This window comes from Calypte anna, chromosome 4A (assembly GCF_003957555.1).
Source record: "Calypte anna isolate BGI_N300 chromosome 4A, bCalAnn1_v1.p, whole genome shotgun sequence".
NCBI classification, from domain to species: domain Eukaryota; kingdom Metazoa; phylum Chordata; class Aves; order Apodiformes; family Trochilidae; genus Calypte; species Calypte anna.
In genome coordinates this window covers 43,605,212-43,627,719 of record NC_044248.1, presented here as the reverse complement: position 1 = coordinate 43,627,719, position 22,508 = coordinate 43,605,212, and the positions used below count along the sequence as shown (strand labels likewise).

The 22,508-nt window shown below is 43.6% G+C and overlaps 1 protein-coding gene across 1 annotated transcript in view; it reads left to right on the top strand.

Annotated features, from left to right (window-relative positions):
- The window catches only part of MTTP (microsomal triglyceride transfer protein), a 28,064-nt gene extending 7,851 nt beyond the window's left edge, over positions 1–20,213 (top strand). Inside the window, exons 5-18 of the mRNA XM_008502348.2 lie at positions 704–820; positions 1,984–2,123; positions 2,948–3,098; positions 7,257–7,414; positions 8,262–8,430; positions 8,987–9,094; positions 10,017–10,229; positions 10,968–11,179; positions 12,054–12,151; positions 12,253–12,374; positions 12,797–13,024; positions 16,540–16,664; positions 16,987–17,157; positions 18,577–20,213. Of these exons, the coding sequence (XP_008500570.2) occupies positions 704–820; positions 1,984–2,123; positions 2,948–3,098; positions 7,257–7,414; positions 8,262–8,430; positions 8,987–9,094; positions 10,017–10,229; positions 10,968–11,179; positions 12,054–12,151; positions 12,253–12,374; positions 12,797–13,024; positions 16,540–16,664; positions 16,987–17,157; positions 18,577–18,745 (2,181 nt within the window). The 3' untranslated portion in view covers positions 18,746–20,213. The remainder of the gene's footprint in view (positions 1–703; positions 821–1,983; positions 2,124–2,947; positions 3,099–7,256; positions 7,415–8,261; positions 8,431–8,986; positions 9,095–10,016; positions 10,230–10,967; positions 11,180–12,053; positions 12,152–12,252; positions 12,375–12,796; positions 13,025–16,539; positions 16,665–16,986; positions 17,158–18,576) is intronic.
- Positions 20,214–22,508: the final 2,295 nt, after the last annotated feature.

Genomic DNA, 22,508 nt, shown 5'->3' with positions numbered 1-22,508 from the left:
TCATCAGAGAAAGAAGCAGAGCCTGCTCTGTTCTGAAAGGCAAGAGCTGTGGCTCCTGCTGACTTCAGAGGGCATCCACTGTGACAGAAATCTGTATTTGAGGTTGGGAATGTAAAAAGAGTCCTCTGAATATTTCATGGCACAAGTCAAGCTGCTGCAGTGAATGCAGAGAATTGGTGAAATCTATTTGACTTCAAAAGCAAACTTTGCTAATAAACCAACTTAAGCCAGGTCACTCTAAAAGATATTATACTGATGTTTCAAGGTGGTTGATTCCCTTCTATGATTCTAGGACTATAAGCTCAATTAAAATCAAACAGTATCTACACCAAGCAATTGCTTAGCCACATCCATTTACCCTGCATTACCCTGTTAAGCTTCTACATCCACCCACAGGAGTAAAGCTGGAGTTAAGCTTGAATATCATGCCAACTGCTTTGTGTTTCCTAAATTTTTTGTTCAAACAAACATTGTTGCTTTCCTTCAGAGCCATCTAATGAGAAAGTACCCCTGCCTAGCCAGAGCAGGAGTTAGAAACACCAGTGTCTTCCAAATGGGTAAATGAGACCAAACTCTGGAGTGGCTCGGGATTCAAATAAAAAAGAGATAAAGTAGTTTGTCTTTGGAAGGTGTTCTGGGGTCCCAAGGGTAAATTCAAGAAAATGTCCTATTTTAAATGTCCTATTCTAACTCTTTTTCCAAGGTGGATGTATCTGGGAAATGTAACACGACTTACCATGTGAGGCAAAATCAGGTGACTAAAGTAAAAGCCCTGGAGTCCTGTGAAATAGAGAAACAAGGATTTAGCAGCCACAACCAGGTAAGGTTTATTTAACAACATAAAACCTGTTCTGCTTATTTAAAAATACATTCTTGGTAGCTATTGCTCATTTTCTCCAAAGCCCTTTCTTGCATTATAGAAAGGAAATTCTACATGCACATTTTGCAGTACTACTGGTAGCCAGGCAGACAAGAGGGAATGGGTTCTCCTCTGGTGTCAACCACCTTGCCTGAGCTGCCACTGAGTACAGCACACCAACCTATGATTTTTTCATCTCATCCACAGTGTATTTTAGTTTCTCTGCAGGCTTAGACAAATCGTCCTGGCTGTACTGAAGTTTTAAGTGCTGTAAGGATTTTTTTTTTTTCTTTTTTCTCTGGAGGAAAATACTAGAGATGGTCACAGTCAAAGTGACAAGGGACCTTTTTCCCAGCTTGTAAGTCACAGCATCAGTATATGCAACAAATGCCAGGCACAACGCTGACTCCTGAATGGAGCCCAGTCAGGCTGGCCTGGAAAGTCAAAGGCTTCCCTAATTCACAGGTGTAAAGCAGGAGATGTGCTGTAGGGGTAAGTGAAGCCTTACTGGTCCTCCACCACTAATAAACACCCTTCTGAGTGGTTACTGGTGAGTGCAGGCTGGAGGCATGGTGCACTGGGCATCCCTGTCAGCAGCTGACCTTGTCCAGCTGAGAGCTGAACAAAGGCAGCACACACACTTAAACAAACTGCCTTAGCACTAGGATTTAATTCCTGCTTTTCACACGTGCTGCTAAGATGCGTGCTGTTTACAAACAGATGAAGCAAGGTGGCTGGCTTTGCTTCCTGGCTGTGAACATGACAATCTCATGTGCAAGACATTTCCCTGGAAAAGCTTCTCATCTTACCTAAAGCACACTTCAACTAAGTGTAGCAGCAGGCATTTTCTCAGTTGCTCCATGACTTACTCCTCTTTTTTTTTCCCCCTTGGTATACAATGAATTTGAAACATGATGCAGAAGAGAGTGGCTTTTGGTTGCAGAAGGAACTCTAGAGAACCTGGTTCATAGGCTTAGCTTGAGATGTTGCCAAGCCTCATGCCCCTTCCTCATTTGGCTCTGTGTCATTACCAGTTTTGCCCCGATATGGAAGCGTGAGCTCTTTTCTTACTCTGTTGATTATTCATCAGCTCTCTTTATGGTTTGTTTTTTAATGATTTTCAGATTTTAGACGTTGGTAGAAAAGCCACATCTGCCACTGTTTATGTGCTGGAAGACAGTTTCATTAAATCCATTAAGGCAGAAGAAAATTACGTTTTTGTCCTGAATTCCCGACGAAAAACAGGTGCCAAAATAGTATCCAAGTAAGTTGGGCAGTGGGACTGTCATTCCTGGTTGCAAGGAGAGCTGTTAAGTCAGGTTCCAGGTGTATTACTTACAGCACCAAACTCTTCATGTAAAGATTTAGGTCTCTTTTGCCTCCATATGGTACCCAGTCCAACTTTGATTAAGGGCTCTACCATACTGCAAATAATAAATAACAGAATTCATAAGAGATTCATTTGTAAAAAGCTGGAATTGGCCAAAAACCATCTGAAGCAACACATTACTTCAGTAGGTGTTCTGCTTCTGCATTCTCTCTTTTTTTTTTTGAGGAATGCTTCCAATGGATCTCCATTTCTAGTATGTAAAAGTTCAGAAGTTTAGAATGTAAAATCTGCTGCACAGAAAGGAAACCACAGCAAAACCTAGATCTGTGTTGGGCTCCAGATTCTAAACCACTGAAAGACTGGAGATAGAGATAAATCACTCAGGTGTTTCCTCAGTATTATATTAACAAAAGGCACACTGAAATCTCACTTTCCAGATCTTCTTACAAACAAATATGTGAAACACATCAGAATGTATCCAGTCACTGAAGGCTGCTTACCAGGTGCTATAGATGTATGCTTTAGAAGGGCTGTTACTCAGGTATTTATGTCATGTACCTCTAGCAGTAATTCTGCTGGCATCAGATACTTCTGTTATCTTTAAAAAGTCACTTGTTTTAAAATAAAGCTTCAGTAAGTCCATGTTCTAACTATTTGTTCTGTGGAGGGTTTTTTTTGTTTGTTTGTTGTGGCCATGATTTCTGCACATCTGCTGCAGTGGTTGAGCTGTAACAGTGCTTCCTTCTCTGTGTACCCAGGCAGAAACTGGAACTGAAGTCAGTGCAAGCTGGCCCTGGACTGATTGCTGGGAAGCAAGTTGCTGGTGTCATCAAAACCTTGGGCTCCAGTTATGTTCCTGTGCCACTAGTAGCAGAGACAGCCAAATCTGAATGCAAGAAGTGTCCTTCAGTAAGTACAAAAAGGCTCCTGGGATGGTCAGCAGGACAAGTGTGGGACAGCTTTGTGTGCAGGCAGCCCCCAGGAGAGGTGCAATGCAGAGGTGTAACACTCCAGAGTGGGGAGCATGTGATGGGATGGCACCCAGCACACCAGGGTGTTTTAACATCTGCCTCTAAAATACCAACTTTCTTCCTCTGTTTCAAAGACTGACCGTGGTGGTTCTGAAGAACACCAGGAAATACACCACCATTTTGCTGTCCCATCTTTGCCAGCCTTGAGTTTAACCTCAGGCAGCCCCCAGGAGAGGTGTAATGCAGAGGTGAAACACACCCCAGAGTGGGGAGCATGTGATGGGATGGTACCCAGCACACCAGGGTGTTTTAACATCTGCCTCCAAAATACCAACTTTCTTCCTCTGTTTCAAAAACTGTGGTGGTTCTGAAGAACACCAGGAAATACACCACCATTTTGCTGTCCCATCTTTGCCAGCCTTGAGTTTAACCTCAGGCAGCCCCCAGGAGAGGTGTAATGCAGAGGTGTAACACTCCAGAGTGGGGAGCATGTGATGGGATGGCACCCAGCACACCAGGGTGTTTTAACATCTGCCTCTAAAATACCAACTTTCTTCCTCTGTTTCAAAGACTGACCGTGGTGGTTCTGAAGAACACCAGGAAATACACCACCATTTTGCTGTCCCATCTTTGCCAGCCTTGAGTTTAACCTCAGGCAGCCCCCAGGAGAGGTGTAATGCAGAGGTGAAACACACCCCAGAGTGGGGAGCATGGCAGTGATGGGATGGTACCCAGCACACCAGGGTGTTTTAACATCTGCCTCTAAAATACCAACTTTCTTCCTCTGTTTCAAAAACTGTGGTGGTTCTGAAGAACACCAGGAAATACACCACCATTTTGCTGTCCCATCTTTGCCAGCCTTGAGTTTAACATCAGGCAGCCCCCAGGAGAGGTGTAATGCAGAGGTGAAACACACCCCAGAGTGGGGAGCATGGCAGTGATGGGATGGTACCCAGCACACCAGGGTGTTTTAACATCTGCCTCCAAAATACCAACTTTCTTCCTCTGTTTCAAAAACTGTGGTGGTTCTGAAGAACACCAGGAAATACACCACCATTTTGCTGTCCCATCTTTGCCAGCCTTGAGTTTAACCTCAGGGTAATGGAGCAGGTAATGACTTTTAAGAGGGCTGACCAGTGTTAATAAACAATTCTGTCCTGGAGAGCTGAACTACTAGAAATTAAAGCTAGTTGGCCATTCCTTAGGTAGGATAAACTTCTGTTGGGAATTTACCTAGCCTGCTCTTACTGCCTGATCCTGAGGGAAAGCTTTTAAATAAAAGACTTTATTGGTATTTTTAATTAGAAAATGGACCTTTAGTATTCTTTCCAAGTCCAATACTGTTCTCATTTTCCCCTGGAAAAACCCCCACCTTTTTTAAATTTAAGATATCTAAAAATTACTAATAGCTTGGTACTGTAAACCCATCCTCTTTTGTTTCACTGGTGACATTCATCATTAACTAATATACATGGCTACAGTTACTTCTAGCAAACATTCCTAAGGCTACTACCTAAATTAGCAGTGAATGAGAACATCAATTTAAAGGTTGTTATTCTGTCAGTTTTTGATAAGCAAGATAGGCTTCTAGTCAGCATACATAATTTTAATCCTCCAGAAATACTCCTTATGAGCATAAATACCTTACTGTATTTGAACCTGTGCGAGTTATTTGGAAGTAGCATTGCACAGCAATCATTTATCTTGCCTAATGCTTGCTGATCTGCAGAGAAGATAAAAGAAATGTTAGGGGAAGTGAAATAGAAACAATGCTGCCAGAACAGCTCTGAGCAGGGAACATCAAGGGATCTTAAGCAGAACAAGGAGAGATGCTTTTTCCCTCACTCTGGGTATGTGCTGACCTATTTGTCACTTGGAGCCAAGTTTGTCATAATAGCTGCAATGCTAATTTCCAGCCCAAGATAACAAAGGGAAGGTGTAATTGCAGAGCTCTGCCTGGGGACTGAGCTTTGCCATTGCAAACCTAATGGCAGGATGAGAATGAAACCCTCCTTTCTCACTCTGCTCTGCAGTAACTGCTCTGAAAAGGTGGGGGACTATAACCAGAAGGCTGTATCCAAAGCAGCAACCTAACATTTGGTACTTAGATATCACATTAATGCCATGCTGACATGGGATGCCCCACAGTTTTATGGCTTCAAAGCACCTTTAAAATCATAATGGGCCTTATCTCTGTCTCCAGGAATTTGATAATATAACCATTACTATCCTCACTTCACAGATGTAGCAGTGGCTTCTGTGAGGTTATGGCCCAACATTTACGTTTAAATTTCAGCCTCATTTCAGTGTTTAGACATCACAAAGCATGCTCCTTTCAGAAGAGCACATTTCTCATGGTTCCTACAAGAATGGATGCTTGTGCCTTCTGAATCTGGGTTTGTTCTGCCTTGTGCAGCCAACCTGTGTAAGTTGGTAAAGCACAACCTGACATTCACACCCAACTTCTGCTCAGTGCAGGACACCTGTTGGTTTGGGTTGAATTTTCCTAGAGTGCCCACAAGGCCTCTGTTCTGACCTTGCTATCAGAGATAGGTTTGTGTCCAAGCTCAGATGAGGTGCCCTGTGGAAGTGGCTGTATCTGTGCCTGAATCCTTGGGGTACTCCTCTGCCTGACACTCACATCAGGAGACAGAGGCCCCTCACTACAGCCAGGTGTGAATGCTGTTTCTTGAAGTCATGCTCACTGCAGGAGGCAGCAGATGCTCCCTGTAGCAGCTGAATGCTAAGAGCAGTCCCACAAAGAAGAAGAATTGATCTCCACTGCCTTTTGACAGAGGTGGCCCCAGCTGACATCTCCCACCTTGCCTGCCTCTAGGGCATGGGCTATGATGGCCCAGAGCAGCCCACACAGCTGGGTTCTGCACAGGAGAAAAATAAAAGATTAAAGATATTTTTTGCCAGGCTATGGCACAGCTTCAGCAGGGGGAACAGAAAGCACCCCATATGTTCATCCAATTTCAGCTTGGAATAGCCCCAGCAACCTTGGTGCTAAGCATTAATAACCCACTGAGGTTAAGAGCCATTTGTGTCTCAGAACATGAGCTCCTTCCAGCTGGTCATTAATCCCCAGGAAATATCCTATGTCTCAATCATTGTTGCCTAATTATTGTTTGTTACAGTTGATGGAAACTGCCCTCTGTACCCCTGTTTGCCAGCAGGTTCAAGTGTTATTGCCTAATGCTAACACTGCCATGAAGAGGGGAAGTATCTCAGTAAAGGTCAAATGGGTGCTGGTGTTATTTCCCACTTGGGAAAACTGCAGTAAACATTCCTGCAAGGAACAGCTGAATTTTCACCAAGGAATGTTCTTGATAGTTTGAGATAACAGAGGGAAAGGCACAATAGAAGAAAGGTCACAATACCTACACCAGTTTCTTATGGGAGTGTAACTGGGGGGACAGGTGTGGGTGCTCTGGTACCATGTTGGCTCATTCAGGGCAAAAATGTGGTGTGTGGAATAAAGACAGCAACAACAAATGAAGCCAATACCTGCTCTAATACCATCTTGCCCACAGCTTCCTACAATAACCACGAATCCCTCCCTATCTTATGCAGGTTTATGAGTGAGAAATGGCAATTATTTATGGGACATTTACTCCTCCTGTTCTAAACCAACCACTTTAAAAAATTACCATTTTCTAAGAAAAGAAAATGTATTTATGAGTTGGGGATTGCTCATCTCCCACTTTAAAAAAAAACCTGACTAAGAAAATAGAAACAATAAGGTAAACATTGTATTCAGCAGAAGGCACAATAAATTTGCAAGAGAAGAGAATTCACCTTATTCCAGTTCCAGTATGAATAACTGTAATTTTTCCAAATTAGATTGAATAGAAGGCAATGTACCCTATTAGGAAAATACTGAAGTGCTGGAAGAGAGACAGAAAGAAAAGTTGCAAAGATATTTTTGTTGGATTGCCATAAATTAAACAATACTTAGCTAAAGGATCAGCAATCCTTTGTATTACAGCTAATTTAAGTAATAGCTGCCCCACACCTGGGCATTTACTAAGTCTGATTTGAGAACTGAAACCCCAATCAGAGGTTTGATATAATGTGATTTTTTTTTTTGCAGCTTTCTGAACACTGGCAGAGCATCAGAGAATATCTGCATCCTGAAAAACTTTCCAAAGCTGAAGCAGCAAGAAGCTTTTTGTCCTTCATTCAGAACGTCAGGAAAGCCACAAAAGAGGAGATACTGCAGATTATGAGAAGGGAAAATAAAGAAATTCTGTAAGTCACTGTGATCAAGCTTTCAAAGGGCTCAAGTTGCTTAGAACTGCAGAAGGGCAAATTATATGCAAACAAATTCAGTTCTGCTGGTGATGTTCTAGCAATGCAAAACCAGTATTCAGGGCTGTCTTCAGGAACAGGATTCTTTTTTTAAAGCTGTGTCTGTTCTAGCACACTGTTCAGCCACCAAGATTTTATCTGCAATGCAAAGCAAACATACTTTGTCACTTACCCAAAGGTTCTTATCCCAACTGCTTCTTCTGAAACACTCTGTAACTCTTCTTGCCTTGCCCATTTGTTCCCTTCAAATGGAAATACAGAAAATAAGGGGATGGTTCATGCCCAGATATTGTCCTAAATTAGAGTCTGAGTATGAGCAGTGTGCACATCTAGACTTGGGAGTTGGAAAGAATGCCCAGGTCCCACTGCACAGTCAGAAGCTTTCAAACAAACCACAGCAGCTGTTAAACCTGAAAGTAACTCAGGTATCACAGAAGCCTGTTTCCTAGTTGCCACTGTGAATGTAAAAATAAACCTTTCTTTTTTTATAATTTACAGACTTGTCCTCTAAACTTTAGGATACTCTGGACAGTTCTGTTTTTTTAATACTTCTTTGGTCTGATCTTTGCTTAAATGCAAATATTATTACCCATGGACACAAACAACTTCTAGAGTTCTACTATTTTGATGTGGAAGACTTCAGGGATGCATTTTTTCCCAACAAGAGTAAAAAATTCTCTCTCTTACCTGCAATGAAGAGATCTTTCAGCACATAACTTCTTTCTTTCTATATGCAGCAATATATCTAGCTCATTACAATGCTGTGTTCATTTCCACTTCTTTGTAGCCCACAAATAGTAGATGCTGTAACCTTTGCTCAGACCCCAGCATCACTGGAGGCCATGCTGGAGTTCCTTGACTTTAAGGATGAAAGCACTTCTGTCCTGCAGGAGAGATTCCTCTACGCCTGTGGATTTGCATCTCACCCCAGTGAGCACCTCCTCAAATCTTTAACTGTAAGTCAAAGGACACAACAAAACAGAGTTAATTCTCTTGAGCCTCATCCTTGTCAATGGTAAAGGGAAGAAGAAATTACTGCTTCTGTTTCCAGTTTTTCTTTATCCTTTCCAGGGTTTCCTTTAAGTTTTCCAGTAGTATATAGCCTGAAAAGATAAAAAATGTGTACATCCAGACTGAAAATTTATATACTTTGTAAATGTTATCAATATCTACTATTTGGGAAACAGACATAATTCCCAGTGACAACAAGACAGTTTCAGGACTATTTTGGTTGTTGCCTTATCAAAGTCCTGCAACTATTTAATACTTTTTTTTTTTTAATCAAGCATAGCTTCAAAATGAATCTGCTACTTGTGAGGCTGAATGTACCTAAGGAAAAGGCAGTCAGTTACAGGAGATACCAAGAGAGCAGTGCTCTGCTCAGCCTCAGCCCAGGCCATGGTGGCCATGGCTGCTTTGGCATTCCCAGGAAGAGAGGGAGGGCAGGCAGCCCACTCCAGGATGTGGAGCATCATACTTGGAGAGACTCACAGCACTGTTCCTGTGTTCCAGGCTAAGTTCAAGGATGACATTGCAAATGAAGAAATCAGAGAAACTCTTGTCATTGTCATGGGAGCACTCATCAGAAAGCTGTGTGACAGAGAAGGCTGCAAGCTTCCAGTGAGTATCTGCTCTTTGCTACTGGTCTGCAACACCTGTGAATGACCCTTGCTGATGGTGCTGGGAGATCATGAGACATACAGGAAGCAAATTCCCTCCTGATTTAAAATACACCCACAAACTTCTATAGATAAAGTTAGAGTGAGGATTTTTTCTTTTTTATGGCATCTACTTTGTCAGCTTTAGGCTTTAATCTGGCCTCTTCCCATTTCTGTGGATGGCTGACAGAACTTTTTCTCACTGCCTAGCCTGTCAGCTGCAGCAGTACTTGTGCTCTCTTGTCCCACAGCTCTGCATAACCTCAGAGAAACACTGACAAACTCAGGATATATTTAATATTTGCAATCACCTTAGGCTCTGGCAGCTCTGTGAAGAAAATTCATTGGTTCAAGTACTCAGCTCTGCCCCAAACCTGCCAGAAGACCTCAGGAAAAAGGCTATCACTATGACCATGGACTGAGCAGATGCTGATGGCAGAGGATGAGGATGATCAGGCAAGGCACTGCTGTTTGCTGTTTGGGATGGCAGCACACTGCTGAAAAGACACAGAGCACCTGAATGGCCCTTAGAAATCCCTTTTTACATCCCTGGCTCATTGCCAATCACTCTTACCACATTCTGTTATGAAGAGTCCACTAAAGAGTACTTGCCCTTGACTTTTTCATGGGGGGTATGTCACCCCCACAAGTAAGACCTCTGATGTCCCTGGATCATGGCAGGAGCAGTTAGCAAATGATATATTTGTGCCTACAGCCACTTTGGTTATGCTTGCAGGAAGCCACTGACACACAGTTTATGGATGACACCTTTGCTACCCTGTGCAGTGATGCCTTGAAACAAAAGCTTGCTAGAACCAAGGCTCCTCTCCTGCTTCTGTGTAAATACATGATCACCAGTTAAACGTGCTGTTGAATGTCTTTAGGCTGTTGCAGAAGCCAAAAGGATGATTCTGAACAGACTGGAGAAGGCTAAGAAAGGTGACAATGTGAGGATGTACCTGCTGGCACTGAAGAATGCACTCCTTCCTGAGGCAATTCCACTGCTCCTGAAATACGCCGAGTCAGAAGAAGGGCACATCAGCAACCTTGCTGCCACTGCCTTGCAGAGATACAATCCTGCTTTTCTCACCAAAGAGGTAAGAAAACACACTGCCCAAGAAAAGAAGTGCAAGAGACTGCATGTAGTTCATTTATCAGTCCCACTCTTTTTAAAGATGTGTGGGGTTTTTTACCTCCAGGAAATTATTAAACTCCCTTTGGTCCCAGCCAGAAAACTCAGAACATTCCTGCCTCTCAAACCCCTGCTCCCAGTGGGATTTGGTGCTGGTCAAGCTTTGGTGGCAGCTCTGGTGTTGTCAGGGTGCTGCTCTGCAAGGAAGGTGCCAGAGGCCATCCTGTCAGTGGAGCTACATGGCTGTCCATGGACATAGCTGTAACAAAGATGGTGTCACAACCTTCTCAGGGACGTGAGGCCACCACAGGCACTACCAAAAAAATTCAGATAGCAAGATTTTTTTATTTTTTTCAAGTATGTATTCCTTTAGCAATCAAGGAAATCTTGATCTTAACACTGCTACAGTATTTTGATCTTAGTGCTCCTACTTACAGTCCTGCTGTGAAAATCAGTGAGGAAGGCTGTATGTGGACTGTGACTGAGAACACAACAGATGTCCCCCTTGCCCATGCGGTCACTGAGCTATACATGTCCCATACATTCCAGAAGGACCATTAAAACCAGGGTGCTGAAAAGATATCCTTGTGTCTTAGCCTTAGTTAGGGAGGTAGCTTAAGCTGATATTATAAACGAGATTCCAGTCTGTAGTCTGCTCAGTCCTCTGTGTGAGCACTGACTGAATCAGCTGTTTCCTGACCAGGTGAAGAAAACAATGAACAGGATATACCACCAGAACAGGAGAGTCCATGAAAAGACAGTAAGGACCACTGCAGCTGCTATCATCCTGAACAGCAACCCATCCCACATGGAAGTGAGAAACATCCTGCTCTCCATTGGAGAACTGCCTCTGGAAATGAACAAGTACATGCTCTCCATGATCCAGGATATAATCCGCTTTGAAATGCCTTCAAGGTACATTAAGTTCATACAGCCCCTCCTTACTTCTTTGCAGAAACCCTAAGAACACATAGGTTCTCACTAATTAATACTACTGTAAAATTGAAGGAGTCTTGAGTTTTGTAGCATTTTAAGAGTTGTATTTCATAAAAAATCTCTGCATTTCGATGGCATTCATTTAACAACTACTCACCTTTTCAGAGGTACAAATAGGAATCAGATATCTCCCTTGTACTACTGTAAGAACTGCCATCTCTTGGTCTTCATCCTCTCACTGGGGCCCTTGCTTTTATACTTCAAGAACCATTGAACCTGAAAAGCCTTAAAACATCATAGAATTAGAATGCAAGACAAGAGGCTATGGTCTCAAGTTGTGCCAGGGGAGGTTTAGGTTGGAGATGAGAAAGAATTTCTTTCTGGAGAGGGTGATCAGACATTGGAATGGGCTGCCCAGGGAAGTAGTGGATTCTCCGTGTCTGGAGATCTTTCCAAAGAGCCTGGATGTGGCACTGAGTGCCATGGGCTGGGAACTGCAGTGGGAGTGGATCAAGGGTTGGACTTGATGAGCTCTGAGGTCCCTTCCAACCCAGCCAATTCTATAAATTCTATGAAATAACAAAAAACATTACTTTTGATTAATATTATTAATAATAATATTCAAGCAATGCCTTTGCTTACCTTTCCCCCTATGACTGCAGGGAGTAGCTGAAATTGGGAAAGAGCCTTTAGGCTAAGGGCAGATTTTTAGAGGGAAAACACCAGTGTTCTGAAGACCCTCTTTCCCACTGGAAAATTCACCCTCTGTCAGACTGATATTCCTGCAGGACATGATATGTTTCTGCCCCTGGGTGTTGTTTGGTTTTCATGTGTTTGTTTTGAACCACCACAGCAAAACAGTTCGCCAGGTTCTGAAGGACATGCGTGCTCATAACTACGACCGCTTCTCCAAGACGGGCTCCTCCTCTGCCTACTCTGGCTACATGACACGTGTGTAACCATCAGACTGCCCTCCAGCCTCCTCTGCAGCCCCAAACACTGGCTTAACCCACTAGTTTAGTCACAGGGCCCTTCTTTCTCTTCCAATTAAGGTGGTCCTGATGTCACATCCACATACAGCCTTGACATCCTCTACTCGGGCTCTGGGATTTTAAGGAGAAGTAACATGAACATCCAGCTTTTCAGTAAAAATGCTCAACTTCATGCCAGCCAGGTAACTGCCACCCTGCACATAGCAAATGGAGTCAGTATGTTGGACTTTTCTTCATGTTGGCAAATACCATCAGTATCACCATCGTCCTGCATTGCCACAGGACAAAACATCTTGAAGTGTTCCTCCCACCTCTCCGTGGAAAATAGAATAAAGGAAAACTTTTCTGAAAGAAAAGGAGGCTTGGGATTGTGAGCTGCATGTGGGCAAAGTCTGCCTGCATCTAAGGAGAAAAAACATGCCATGAGATTACTTAGTTTTCCCATTTTTCTGCTTTGCCTAGTTCTCTTAAGTCTTAACCTCATACTTTTTCATCTACAACCACATAAATGAGAGATCAGCTCCCTAAGGAAATGTGTAGGGTTGATAACAGACTGTGTCAGGCAGAGTTTGGGCACTGATGCTGTACCACTCTTGCTTCTTAGGTGGTGATTGAAGCTCAAGGTCTGGAGTCCATCATAGCTGCAACTCCTGATGAAGGAGAGGAAAACCTGGACTCCTTTGCTGGCATGTCAGCCATTCTGTTTGATGTTCAGCTCAGGCCAGTGACATTTTTCCAAGGGTATGGTGATCTGATGTCTAAAATGCTCTCAGCAACTGGAGACCCCATTAACGTGGTGAAAGGACTTATCCTCCTGACAGACTACTCACAGGTACTGTTAGCACACTCTTTGCTGCTCTGTCTCTTAAGCACAGATGCTCCCTGCCCCACACTGTTACTGCATGAGACCTTATTTTCTTTCTTTTCAATGCTGATAAGCCAGATGCATGTCACATAGGCTCATCTCACTATGAGAGCAACAGAAAAATCACAAGTATTAAAAAACCAGAATGAAGTAACATTAAAAGCTAACTAGAACAAAGGTCAGAGCACCTATTGATCTAGAAAACAAACACTGAATACAAGTAAACTCAACTGAGTTTCCTGTAGAAAACTCATCCTGCTATCAGGTATGGCCTCCCCTCCCACATCTTCTTGTAATACACTATTGTCCCCATGTCACCACCTGAGTTTTCCTCTTCACAAGCTGTCCAGAGACCTCACATCCAACTCAGTAAGAGCTGTGGGGAGGACAAATCAGTGACTGAATCACTGATACTCGAATCTCCCCAGATAACAAGCCTTCAAAGAACAATGTTAATATGTCCAAATTCCAAATTCTCAGTGCTTGGCAAAATCAAGAATTAAAATGTGGATTACACAGTTTTTATGCAATTGTCACCCCAAGCAGCCTGCTATTTTTATGCTTAAATATGGACTCAGACAAATAGAACCAGCTGCAACCTGTATTATTGGAGGACTAAAAATCAAGACATGTCTCTGAAAGTGCAGTGCCAAAATTTGGCTTGATACTTTTAGTTCTTCCTGAGCAAGGATTTCCTTAGAACCTGTGGATTTAGCAGCACCACTCAGCTCATGAAACATCTGCAGGCTCAAGCTTTACTTTTGACTTTTTCCCCTTTGAGTGTGGGCAAAAGAAAACACCAAAAGCAGGTGATGAGAAAATCCACTCTGATCAAACTTGCACAGAAACACCTCCTGTACATGACAGCTGTCCCCATCCTGAACCCAGCTCAGGGTTTATGGCATTATAAGCCCAGAGGCTTCCCATGCAGTTCACACAGTGGTTAAGTGAAGCTCATTCCAACAATGCTTTACAGTTCACACGCAGATTATGGGCAAAAATGTTACCATGACCTATATTTATCAGACAGGCTGCAGAGGTGAAAAAGGTAATCATCTCCAGTCCTCAGCATGCAAGCATGGTGTTTACAGAACTGAGTATTTCCAGCTGCTGTGCATGTGCCAAGCTCCATGCATACCCTGGCTCAATCAACTGGCCAGCCACCCGCAGAGCTCTGCCAGCCAGCAGATTCTCCAATCCTCATCTTTACAGAACCTCACACAAGTCTGGGACTACATGCAGTTTTTAACAAGATGAGGGTGTAGCACTTTAATTCACTTACAGGGAGCCTGGGCAGCAGTGTGATGAGATGGGATCCCACCCTGCTTTCTCTCCTGGGTTGCCACTGGTACAGTTCCTGCCTAAGCTCCTTAGGACTCAAGCAGTGGACACCACCAAAAATGTGTGTTCCCAACCCAAAGGCACTCCTCCTTCTTACCTCTGCATGTCACAAAGGCAAAAGTCATGTAAAGGACTGTTCAGCACAGCTTCAGGCTGAGCTGTGTTTTAAACACAGCACAGTTTTTCTAAGAATGCATTTACAGCAATGTTTCAGATCAACAGCAACAATCCCTATGGTCTGGGCACTGCCACATAACCCAGTTAAGCTTCATTAGAAAGGTTTTCAGCCTGTCACAGTCCTGAACTATGATTACAACTGTGCCAAAAACCACTGACAAGATGGAAGTGGGAGTGGCATAACACTGGAACTGAGGAAAAGCAGTGCAAGGGAGTCATAATTAATTAATCTAGCTTCACCCTGGCCAGCACAAACAGACCCTATAATCCCCTTCACAAACTCAGACTGTAGACACCCCAGCCAAACATGGATTCAGCTTCTTTCAAATAAAAGCAGGCACTGGAAACAGTGCCCATCCTGTGACAGCAACACTCAGTGTGCTGCAGCTGGCTGCAGTGTGATTGCAGAGCAGGTGAAAAACAAACATTAGCCAGGCAGTGCAGCTGAGGTCAAACATCAAAAGGGTGACTTGGAAGCCAAGACTGGAACTTAAGAAATGGGGCAACTGAGTTGTCAGAAAGGAACTTATGTAATATTTGGGTTGCAAGTTTTGCATTGGTGCAGCTTGATTTTGAGAAAAGTGATTTTTAAGTATTAGAAAACTTCTGCTCCCTGTTACAGTTTATAAAGATGACTTTGCACAGAAAAACCAAAACTGAGTCATATTCAAAGTGCTGCCAGATCTACCAAATTATTTCCCCCCCCTGGAAAATAGCTTCCTTTCATTAACTTTACAATCACAGTAATCACAATGGTCACATTTTGGAGCTTAGAGTCCTGCCCCCCTGCAAGGTCTTTTCTTACACAGTTCCACAACCTGAACTCAGAGCATATTTTGCAGCCATTGCCAGCTCTCACAGTGCTGTTTGAGGGCTAGGAATAACCACCCAGAAGTTCTAACTCCCCTCTATAAAATAAAAAGTTCTTATAACACTATTTTTGAGACCCCTAAGTCACCTGCATTAAAGTTCAGCAGTGTTAATATTTCTCCTAGGCAACAAGCTTGCCAGAAGCACAAAGAAATTATATGCTGTATTATTAGGTAAGAGGAACCATTTGAAAGGCAGACCCCAGTGGAAGATGGGCAGTTCCCAAAGAACTGTCCAACTGTTCCAGCTGTCTCTGCCTTGCATTACTGTAGTGCTGTCAGTGCCAAACACACACAGACACTTTAAAAAAGGGAAACACAGCATTTTAAACAGTGACAAATTACCAATTCTGATCTTCAGGATGTCATTCTCCACTGCAAATGACACACAAAGCTTAAAATAGGGAGGGAAAGGAAAATATTGCTCCTGAGGAGGCCGAGTCCCTGTGATTTACACTTCCTGTCAGCCTGGACTGGATTTGCACAAGGCAAGGGAGAGGACTGGGCTCTAAATAAGGAAATAGATGAGCTGGTAAACCACAAGACAAGTGCTCCTTAGCTTCTCTGCTGGTTTCAGTAACAAAACTTCATTCTGGGTAGCCTTTAAAGATCTAAACTGTGCAGCTATTACACTCCAGTATTATTAGGTGCAATCTGACAATGCATCTAAAAATACCTGTTCCTCTGGTTGCATGTGCATGTCAGTGCCAGAATGTATACTGTTACCTCCTCACTCATTAACAGCCACCCACCAGTTCTGTCCCAAGCAAAAGCAAAGCCAGCAGAGCCTCTGTGAGGTCTGTGTGGTAACTCCTGGAGACAGAGGCCATGATCCTCCTTGCAGTGATACTCCTTTCAGAAATCATGCCAGCTGGCATGCAGGGGAGAGCTGAAGGATGCCTCAGCTGCACCCACTTTCCTAGGGAGTGAGGTACACTAAGGGTGCTGTGTCCACCCTTTCAGAAAAGCCCTCCAATCCTTTTTGTTCCTGAAAAATGACAAGTGGCATGATGACAGTACAAAAGGGGATAAGGAGAGCCCTGAGGTCTGCAGTCAGTGACAGGACATGTTACCTCTGCTTTCTGGTGGCTCTAGGAGATCCAGCTGCAGTCTGGGCCAAGGGCCAGCACGGAGTTCCTGGGTGGCCTGGCCATTGACATCTCAGGAGGGATGGAGTTCAGCCTGTGGTACAGGGAATCCAAAACCAACGTCAAGAACAGGTGAGATACTTCTGGAGTGCACTGTAGCTGCAGAGAGCTTTGTCTCCCCAGCCCTGCAGTCCCAATGAAAAGAATTTAAATGCAAAAGACCTCACAGGTGTGTCACAAATAAGTATCAGTGGGAGAACATTTGTACTTCACTTTCCCTTCCTAGTGGATAATACCAGTTCCCACCAGCCTCATCTAACTTTATATACCTTTACCTCAAGAACAGGCTTCTTTGGGGGCAGCTTTTATATCTTGGTGGTTGGTCTGGCTGCAATTTAATTTTTTCTTTCTCGGTGTGTTTTGAATTAATTGTAATGCCTGAATTTGTCTGCAGGGTAGCCATGTTTACAGGTGGTAACGTTGAGGTGGATTCCTTCTTCATAAAAGCTGGCATGGAAACCACTTTGGAAGCAGAAACAACATTAGACTTCATCTCCACCGTGCAGTTTTCACAGTACCCATTTTTAGTCTGTATGCAGATGGAGAAAGTTGAGTCTCCGTTCAGGTAAGAACTAAAAGCAAACAATTTCTGAGGCATCCTGAGCCATTTCTGAGCCTGAATCTGGAATGTTTGGTGTTCATGGCCATGAGAGATGAACGACAGAGGCCAGGTTTCAGCCTAACACAATCAGGTGGCTGTTGGACACACCAACCTCTCTGCTAACCCATTCTTCCCCCTTCCTCACCCCTGAGAGTCAGAAGAGCATTTTGAAGATCAGAGCTCACTCTGAATGTGCACTTCAGTCCCATTTTCTAATTCAGGCTGCAAGTAAACTGAAGTGGCATGACACAGGTCCCCTCACCTACCATCAGTTCTGATGGTGCCCTGAAACTTTGCCAGCTGGAGTTCTAGTCCCCTGTTGAGAGGAAGTGCATAGCCATGCACAAGCTGAGGTGAAAACTTTCCTCATCATCTGCTATTTACTAATGTCAACAAAAGGCCCTGGTGTGTTAAGCTCTTGCAATTGTTGTGTTCCTGAGGCACTAATTCAGCTGAAATCTAAACACCTGCACAGTAAGGGACAAAGGATGCTTCCCAGTAGCCAAATACTAGAAACTGAGTTGCCATGGGAGAAGCTGGGTTTACAGCTCCCCCCCGATTCCTGATTTGCTAGGACCTGAGAGTGGTAACATCTGCAGAGCCTCTGACAGGTTTCCATTAAGGCTTTTCTGATCCAAAAGATGGTAAGCCTGAGGGAAATTAAAGAAACCAAGGAACTCCAGGAAATCATAGGAAAACAATAGATGTTATTCTGCAAATACCAAAACACCTGCTTACACCTACACACTGTGGAAGCATGACCTCATCTATATATCAAATCTTTGTCTCCAGCTTCTACTGGAGCCCTGGAGCTTCTGCTCTGCCCTGGTGAGGCTGCATCTGGAATAGGGTGTTCAGTTCTGGGCTCCTCAGTTCCAGAAGGACAGGGAAATGCCTGGCTGAGTCCAGAGCAGAGACTCCAAGATGCTGAAGGAAGTGGTGAGGAAAGGCTGAGGGAGCTGAGGGGCTCTGCAGCTTGGAAGAGAGGAGAGTGAGGGGTGAGCTCAGTGGTGTTTATAAATATGGAAAGGGTGAGTACCAGGAGGATGGAGCCAGGATCTTCCCAGTGATGCCCAGTGACAGGACAAGGGGCAGTGGGTGCAAGCTGGAGTACAGGGAGTTCCACAGAAATATGAGGAAGAATTTTTTCCCTGTGAGGGTGAGAGAGCAGAGCAGAGGCTGCCCAGGGAGGTTGTGGAGTCTCCTTCCTTGGAGACATCCAAATCCCACCTGGGTGTGTTCTGTGTGACTGCTCTGGCAAGGGGCTGGACTCCATCATCTCTCCAGGTCCCTTCCAAGCCCTAACATTCCCTGATTTCACCCCCAGGGTAGAGATTTGGCACAAATTTTCTGATGCCAGGTGCCCACGTTGTGTCTCTGCAGGCGCCAAGTGACCAAGTATGAGAGCCTTCCCTCTGGGAGGAGGTACACTGCCAGGAGAGGGAGAGCACAGCTGCTGCCAGGGAATGAATTCCCTCTCCATCAGGAAAACTCCAACATGTGCAAGAAGGTGTTTGGGGAAAAGGATGATTCCTCCAGCAACTGGTTCTGAAACCAGCACCTGACCTTCTGCTTCCCTGAACCCATGGCTCCCTCAATGACTTAGGATGCAGGTACCCAACCAACGTGGAGCTTGACCTTGGGCTGCTGCAGTTAGTGGGAAAGTTGCCATTGATTTCAACAGGTCAGGATCAAACCCTCGGTGCGTGCACAGTGTTTACATATTAACCTGTATTTAAGACTTTTGTTAAAAAGAAAAAAAAAGCTCAGGCAAATAAAGACCAATTTGGTAGTATTCCACGCACCCCCCTAAGGGTGTTGCTAGTGCTTCATTTTTACTTTTTGGTGCCAAAAGCTAAAATGATCCCTCATTTTTCTTTCTTGGGGAATACAGAAGGAAGTCTGTTTTTGACATGCAGCAAGAACAATTATGATGTATAAAGAATGAGTATTTATGAAAATATTTTAAAGTATTTAGGTGTTCTAGGCCTATGACCAATCCTCATTCAAGTGCAATTAACATCTAAATGAGCCTACGAATTCCTGCTTACTCGATGTAGCCTGTCCACAAAGCAGCAGGTTTTATTTTACATTATTTTAAAGGATTTTCCCATTTTTTAAGTAGTCAGAGCTTGATTATTATTATTATTTATCTTTTTTTTTTTTAATTATTAACTGCTATAGTTAAAGGCAAACTGATTAAAAATGTGGAGTAAGATTTCCAGAAGTACTTACAGTTGCCTTAGTTCTGTTCCCATTGAAATTATCCCACTCATTTCTCCACCAGGAACAGTTAAGCCAACACTGGTTGCTCTCCCAGGTCACCTCTGGAAAATCGGGGTCCCTGTGTGTAACCAAAGGAGGTGCAGTTCCAAAAATGAGCACCACCTAACCTAAGGCAATTCTCAACTGGGATGAAGGAAAAGGTCCTGAAAGAAATCTATTCTGATTGCACAGTCTAGCAATACCTGTGCAAAGTACATTTTTTCTAGGTAATTTAGGCTCATCTTTCAATGCAAAAAAGTAATCACTGCTCATACCAGTCCTCCAATTAAAATGTCTTATACCTTTTGTGCTCATTCAAGCAGTGCCTTCATAAGAACTGGGTAAAAAAAAAAAAAGAGTTTTTACATTTACAATGGTATTGCATATTAAGAAAGAATGTACCTCACCCCAGCTCTGCTGATCTCTGACATGATCCATCTGATTTAATTTTTATAGGATAAGGTGGGTGAGCACTGGTCACAAGGAAGTAAAATAAAAAGCCAGGAATAATTCCTTTTCAAAAAAACAAGAACAGGCAGGAAAAACTCATAGATTGTCATGAAACAAGAACATGTATTACAAGAATTAAAAAACATTCCCATTTCTTTTGTGTTGTAAAAGAACAAGAGTGCAGAAATCTGCAAAAATCAAACTGTCAAACAGGGTGGAACAGTCTGCTTGTTGCCTTTCCTGAAAATGCTGACACCCTTTTAGTCAAAGCATAAATAAACCAGGTAAAAATACAGTGTGAAAAATTTGTTCTGTTCTCAGCCTTGTTTTTTGTCTGTCTTCTGGGTTTGGAAGGACCCTGGCTGGGTAAGGAATGGTGTTGTCAGGGGCCAGAGGAACCATTTAATTCACCACCACAAAGGAACCAGTAACTCATGCTGGATACCCACTTATCCTGGGATCATTCTGCTCCTCAGCCTTCAGTGCTCTTTCACTCCTCTGCTGAAGATTTCACAGAACACTCCATCCCCAGGCACTCCTCCTCTCTCAACAAAGAACAGTTTCTCCTTCCTTCTTTCCAGACCTCCCCTCCTTCCTCCTCAAAGCTGTCTCTTCCCCTCATTATCTACCCTCAAAGTCTGCACCCTCTATTTTGCAGACACTGTTTGAGGAGCTGAAGACAAGCCTTAACATTTGTTATTACTTCCTGCTATTTGTGCCATAGATCAGAGCCACGTATTCACACACCCAGGAAGAGGCAGGCTCCTCCTGCAGAGATCTGACACCCTAAACAAAGAGGGTGGCCAAAGAGTGGCACAAAGAAATAGACAGCATCACTATTTCACTTGCAGAGAGAGAACTGAGATACCAAAAGATGCCAACCTCAACTCCACATCCTCCTCTGCATCAGCAAGCAGCCAGGCTGACTTCACCACACAAAAGCTGAATAAAAAGGTTCTGGACAACGCAATTTGTATCTGTAGGATCCGTGCCTGCTATCAGCAACCCCACTGCAAGCCTTACCTCCTCTCCCATTTATCACAGCTAAGAACCTTTCCAATGTCAGCCTGTAAAACAGAGCACTTCCACACATAAAATCACATCAGTGCTCACTTGTAAAAAAGCATAAGGTATTTTCTGATTACAAAAAAGAAACTGCTAATGACAATTACCTGGCCCACGACACCAGGTGTGCTTCTCCTTCAAGGTGTGTTTAGCATCAAGTGTCTTTGGCTTTTCTGGTTACTCATCAAGGCCTGGCACAGCTTGCTGCAGGAGAACCATGTGCCCACCTGCACTGCACTGACCCATTTCTTCAGAGGGGCACAACCAGCCTGTAAGGGTGACCTGGGGGCTTCCACAGCAGCCCCTGGAAGGAAACCAGAGTCTCTGAGACCCATCTTGCTGCTTCAGAAGTGCTGAGTGTCCTCATGGACACCCCCTGATGCATCTGAAGCCAGCTGGCCTAACAGCTGGACATAATGGGGATTCCAGGAGGGGCTCAGTCCAGCAGCTGGGTAATGGAAGGCCAGGGCTCCTCATGTGGGCTCCATAGCTACAGAAACAACAAAACTGACAATCTTCTAAAAATAAGGGGGAATTAATACACTGCTTAAGTCGGCATTTGAAGGGAAAACACACTTAGGGTTACAAACACAGCAAACCCTGGGAGTGGTCAGCAAAACAGTGGGGGTTCACGACCATCATGCAACACAAATCCTCAACAAGGGCTATTGTGGGTACTTTTAAATAATTAGCAATGGTAGCAACTAAACAGTAATTCACACGTGAAGTTTAGAGAGGCAAATTAATGCTCAGTCCTTCCTAAAGCCACAGAATGAACAGGACAATGGTAACTCAGACAAGTCCAAAACATAACCCACTTGCAAAAGAGATTTTGAAATTTTCCCCTTAAACTTTCAAGCAGTGCTAATTTGTCAAGAGCATCCTCATGGACTCTTCAACAAAACATTCAAATGCCAGGACTCATTTTCTCACTCCACCTCTAAACACACCCTGGTGCAGAAAGAACAGGGAAATACAAAGACCACCAGTTTGGGAGGCAGACCTGCTCACAAGGTTATGAATTAAGCCCTCAAAGGTTATCAGATCTGTGGCCTAAACACAACGACTTTTGCAAACTATTGACCATAAATAACTGCTGGTAAAATACAATCTTCCCTACCAATACTGGGTTCCACCCAGGGCTGCACAGGTGTAAATCAGCAAGGTCTCAGGACAGCCTGCAATTGCACTAACAGCATCACCAGCCTTTCTCTTGGTTAGAGGCAACAATATGGTATCATATCATTATGATACTATATCATCATTATTTTACCTTTAATAAAATAATGGATACTTGGTGAATGGTGCTAGGGTTAACAGAGATGCAACAACTGGTAAAATACTTAGCCCAGATATCCAATAAATGTATATTGTCACCTAAAATGAGTCAACTATGACTTACTGAGAGCATCTGGTAGAGAGAATGTCTGGCTACACAGCACAGAAGAAACTTCAGTCCTTAAGCACAGACACATTTTGCATTCTGCAATCATACCTTAAGACACAGGAGGATTTCTTAGCAATAGCAAAATAAA